At 50.7% G+C, this 4217-nt stretch overlaps 1 protein-coding gene across 1 annotated transcript; it reads right to left on the bottom strand.

Annotated features, from left to right (window-relative positions):
- Positions 1-402: 402 nt before the first annotated feature.
- LOC147962612 (putative E3 ubiquitin-protein ligase SINA-like 9) lies at positions 403-1243 on the bottom strand. Its single transcript, XM_087534244.1, has 3 exons — positions 1181-1243; positions 532-1098; positions 403-423 (listed from the first exon to the last, which is right to left on the bottom strand). Exons 1-3 carry the CDS (start codon positions 1241-1243, stop codon positions 403-405), a joined length of 651 nt encoding a protein of 216 aa, XP_087390370.1.
- Positions 1244-4217: the final 2974 nt, after the last annotated feature.

The raw sequence follows: 4217 nt of genomic DNA, 5'->3' as shown, positions 1-4217 counted from the left end.
CAGGAGCGTCCCTCCCTCGCCCATGAGCGTGGTGGCTGGCAAGACTAGGAGAAGCTTTCGCTACACGCTCTCCCTCCCGCACGGTGTGGACATGCAGCAGTTCAATCGGTGTCAGATGGCCAGAAGCGTACTATAGTACTCCACCATTAAAGTATCTAGAACTAAAATACGTCTACATACATCTCCTTTTATCTATTTTGATGACAAGTAGTACTTCTTACCCAAAGGAACTTTATATCCAACGGACACAAAATATCTGTTCGACTGTTGGAAATTACTGATCTGATGTCGAAGTAATTGCTGCATCGCCACCAAAACCCACCATTTCTTAAGCTAAAGTAGACCAAGGTAATCCCTATATTAGCATATTACTAAGAAAAATAGAAGGCAATGTAGAAACATTTAGGACATGAACTTGTCAATCTGAATGTGGAGGGACACAAGCTTAGCCCCGGCCAGCAGCTTGGGTGGAACTGTCAAGAAGGTCAGCTCCTGCACGTCGACGTCGCCGGGATCCTTGCTGCTTGTCACCTCCATTTCCACCTTGACAGCATTGGTCGTGCCTTTGGGCTCCCCCGGCGGGACGTTCACCCATAGCTTGGCCACGTAGTGCGGTAGTGGGGACGCCCCCGCTCTGATGCAGATGACCGACACGGCGATAGGCGCGCTGATGTCGAGCACGCCGCCGACCAAGAAAAATGCGTGGCGGTCCTCCTTCGCAAACAGCAAGAGCCGTGGCTCCGACAGTGGCACTTGCAGCTGGAGCACCTTGCCGTACTGGATCCTGTGCACGGGCATGGGATGCGTGGTGCTGATGTGGTGGTAGAGCGCCGGCGGCGGGCCTTCATAGCCGCAGACGGGCACGGGGCATTTGCAGGGTGCGAGCGGACACACGCTCTGGTGATCGGAGAGCTTGTGGTAAGTGAAGTAGAGCCCACAACCTTCGTGCGGGAACTCCACCCTCACCAACAAACGGACGGACTCCACCCCCGTGTTCCACACATCGAAGCCACCACCACGCTCGCACTTCTGGCACTGCCGATGGTTCCCGGGGCACTCGACGCGGCAGTCCGCGCAGGCTAGGTGCCCTCCCTTGCACTGCAGAAATCAATCGAACAACACATCAATCAAGAAACATGCACCTTGCTCAATCAAGCGAACGGACGAGGTGTATTCGAACCTCATACACTAGAGGCGTCAAGGGGCGGAGGTACAAGGGGCAGTGGAGCACGGTGAGGTCCATCGAGACCTTAGGGGGTGTTTGTTTCCAGGGACTTTCTAGGGACTAGAAAAAGTCCCTCTTAGAGACTTTTTTACCAAACGGGAGGGACTTTTTAGGGACTAAACTAGGCATTTGGGACTAAATGAATAAGACTCTCAAGGAGAGTCTTTTTGGGACTTTTCCAACAATGCCCCTTCATGCACCCATTGGCCCGCCACCCCATGGTGTTGTTTGATTGTTATTTTCTATATACTAGGGGCAACATGGGCATTTAATAACCTCTAGGAAGGGACTAGGGACTTTTTAGTCTCTGGAAACAAATAGGGAGGGACTTTTTAGGGACTAGGAACTTTTTAGTTGGGACTAGAAAAAGTCCTAGGACTAGAGAACCAAACACCACCTTAGAGAGCTCCATCGTCGGGTCCTGTTCGGTCTACATGATCTCGCCCTCCTCGTGCACAACCATCTCTCGACTTGGGCCGGGGTATTACAAAGCTTTACCGTCACATATTTTATACTACTTCAAGGTGCATTAAATCAACACATGCAAGTATCAAAAGGAGAGTCACGGCATGCATGCATGTGTTGTAATTAATGCATCAGTAAACGGAAATTATTGAAATATATCGAGTGCAGTGCTTTGATGTGTCGCGTCAACTCGTACGTCAACGAGAAGTTTGATTATCCTCTCCCTCGCGGAATTAACTGCATCTGCCTTTAGCTGTATGACAGGTTGGCCACACACCTGTCGGGCCTACTTGTCATACACGCAAAGGCAGGAGCGTCCCTCCCTCGCCCATGAGCATGGTAGCTGGCAAGACTAGGAGAAGCTTTTGCTACACGCTCTCCCTCCCGCACGCGGTGGACATGCAGCAGTGCAATCGATGTCAGATGGCCAGAAGCGTACTGTAGTACTCCTCTAGTGCAGTAGTACTCCATCATTGTTTGACTTCCCGAAGAGGCAAAGAGCCAAGCGCAGCCCGGACGCTCGTGTGGGAGTTTCATGTGTAGAGTAGTCTAGGATAGCGTGTACCGTGCCTGTAAGCTTAAAATCATTGGGGTCGGCTCCATGCTATGTGCCCGTCTTGAGGTTTAAAAAACAATAGTTTTCTGGACCTACCTGACACCCTGGTGATTGTAGTTTGCACGCTCACTGGTCAAGACAGGAATATATATTTTAATTTGTTTTTTTAGAAAAGGCGGGACTCCCCGGCCTCTGCATAAGAATGATGCATACGACCACATATATTTTAATTTGTGGTGGCTAAATGTTAGAGGTTGTAGCAAATATATTGTACACTGCGGGTCTTTCAGCCAAGTTTAGAGGCAAGCATGTGGGGCCAGTGCTATGATGTGTCGCGTCAACTCATACAACGAGGAGAAGCTTCATTTTACTACACGCCTTCACCCTCACCCATGCGCGCGGTTGCTCGCAAACAAGGACAGGCTTTTGCTTAGTAGTACTTCTACAACAAGCTATCCGTCCTGCTCGCGGTGGACGGACATGCAGCAGTGGATTCGACACTATAGAAGCAGTAGTAACATCATTGTTCGTCTTCTCGAAGAGGCGAAGAGCCAAGCGCAAACCAAACGTTGCAGTTGCAAACATTGGAGCACGCATATAGACAGGTTCTTGCATGAGACAAAATTGCTATGTGAGCCCACTATTGTACTAGTATGTACAACTACTTGCTAGTATAGCCCCACCACTCCAATCCATCTACTCCCAAGTCTCTGCGCAACACTGCTCACTCCAATCCAAGACTGTCGGTGTCAAAACCGGCGGATCTCGGGTAGGGGGTCCCGAACTGTGCATCTAGGCCGGATGGTAACAGGAGGCAGGGAACACGATGTTTTACCCAGGTTCGGGCCCTCTCGATGGAGGTAAAACCCTACGTCCTGCTTGATTAATATTGATGATATGGGTAGTACAAGAGTAGATCTACCACGAGATCGAGGAGGCTAAACCCTAGAAGCTAGCCTATGGTATGATTGTTGTATATGGAGTTGATTATGTTGATGTCCTACGGACTACAACCCTCCGGTTTATATAGACACCGGATAGGGTTAGGGTTACATAGAGTCGGTTACAATGGTAGGAGATCTTGAATATCCGCATCGCCAAGCTTGCCTTCCACGCGAAGGAAAGTCCCGTCCGGACACGGGACGTAGTCTTCAATCTTGTATCTTCACAGTCCTGGAGTCCGGCTGAAGGTATAGTCCGGCTACCCGAACACCCCCTAATCCAGGACTCCCTCAGTAGCCCCTGAACCAGGCTTCAATGACGATGAGTCCGGCTCGCAAATTGTCTTCGGCATTGCAAGGCGGGTTCCTCCTCCAAGTCCTTCATAGAAGATTGTAAACACCAAGAGTAGTGTCCGGCTCTGCAAAATAAGCTTCCACATATTGCCATAGAGAGAATAATATTAACACAAATCAAATCTGCCGACGTATTCCAAGTCCTTTACTCGAATCGTTTTCACTTTTCCACCTCAGCGTGTTTTGCGAGGCGGTTTCCTTGTCACGTCTTGTCAAAGCAGAGATCGTGTACCCCCCTTTTACGGGATTCTCATCAATACGGACGTGGGTAACCCAACCGCGCCACTTATCACGGAGCTTGGGAGGCAAGCAAGTTTTACTAGGCAGGTGGGGACGCACAACCGCATCCACCCATATAAGGGGATAAGGATCCACCCTTTTACCTACGCCTTCTTCCTCCTTTGCCAATCCATCTCCTGCGCACCCGAGCTCCATCGCCCAAGCCCGCACTTCCCACCTCAACCTTCTCCAGCAATGTCCGGAGCGGGAGGCAAGTGGATGGTCTCCTCCATCACGGAGGGCCATGTCAAAAAGCTAAGGAAGGCCGGATACTTGTCCAAGGACATCGTGCACCGGCTTCCCGAGGAGGGGCAGCTTCTCCCCACCCCAAGGCCCCATGAGAGGGTAGTATTCCTCCCCCACTTCCTCCGCGGACTGGGTTTTCCACTCCACCCAT

This window comes from Triticum urartu, chromosome 7A (genome assembly GCF_056163025.1).
Source record: "Triticum urartu cultivar PI428250 chromosome 7A, HENAU_Tu73, whole genome shotgun sequence".
NCBI classification, from domain to species: domain Eukaryota; kingdom Viridiplantae; phylum Streptophyta; class Magnoliopsida; order Poales; family Poaceae; genus Triticum; species Triticum urartu.
This window is presented reverse-complemented; position numbering and strand designations above follow the sequence as displayed.

What these genes read in the sequence shown, in the direction of transcription:
- LOC147962612 (XM_087534244.1), bottom strand. Translation starts at nt 1,243, where the DNA reads ATGGACCTCACCGTGCTCCACTGCCCCTTGTACCTCCGCCCCTTGACG. An exon ending in TGACGCCTCTAGTGTATGAG is followed by an intron (nt 1,099 to 1,180) that starts GTTCGAATACAC and finishes TGATTTCTGCAG; the next exon opens with TGCAAGGGAGGGCACCTAGC. An exon ending in CTGTCAAGGTGGAAATGGAG is followed by an intron (nt 424 to 531) that starts GTGACAAGCAGC and finishes CTCCACATTCAG; the next exon opens with ATTGACAAGTTCATGTCCTA.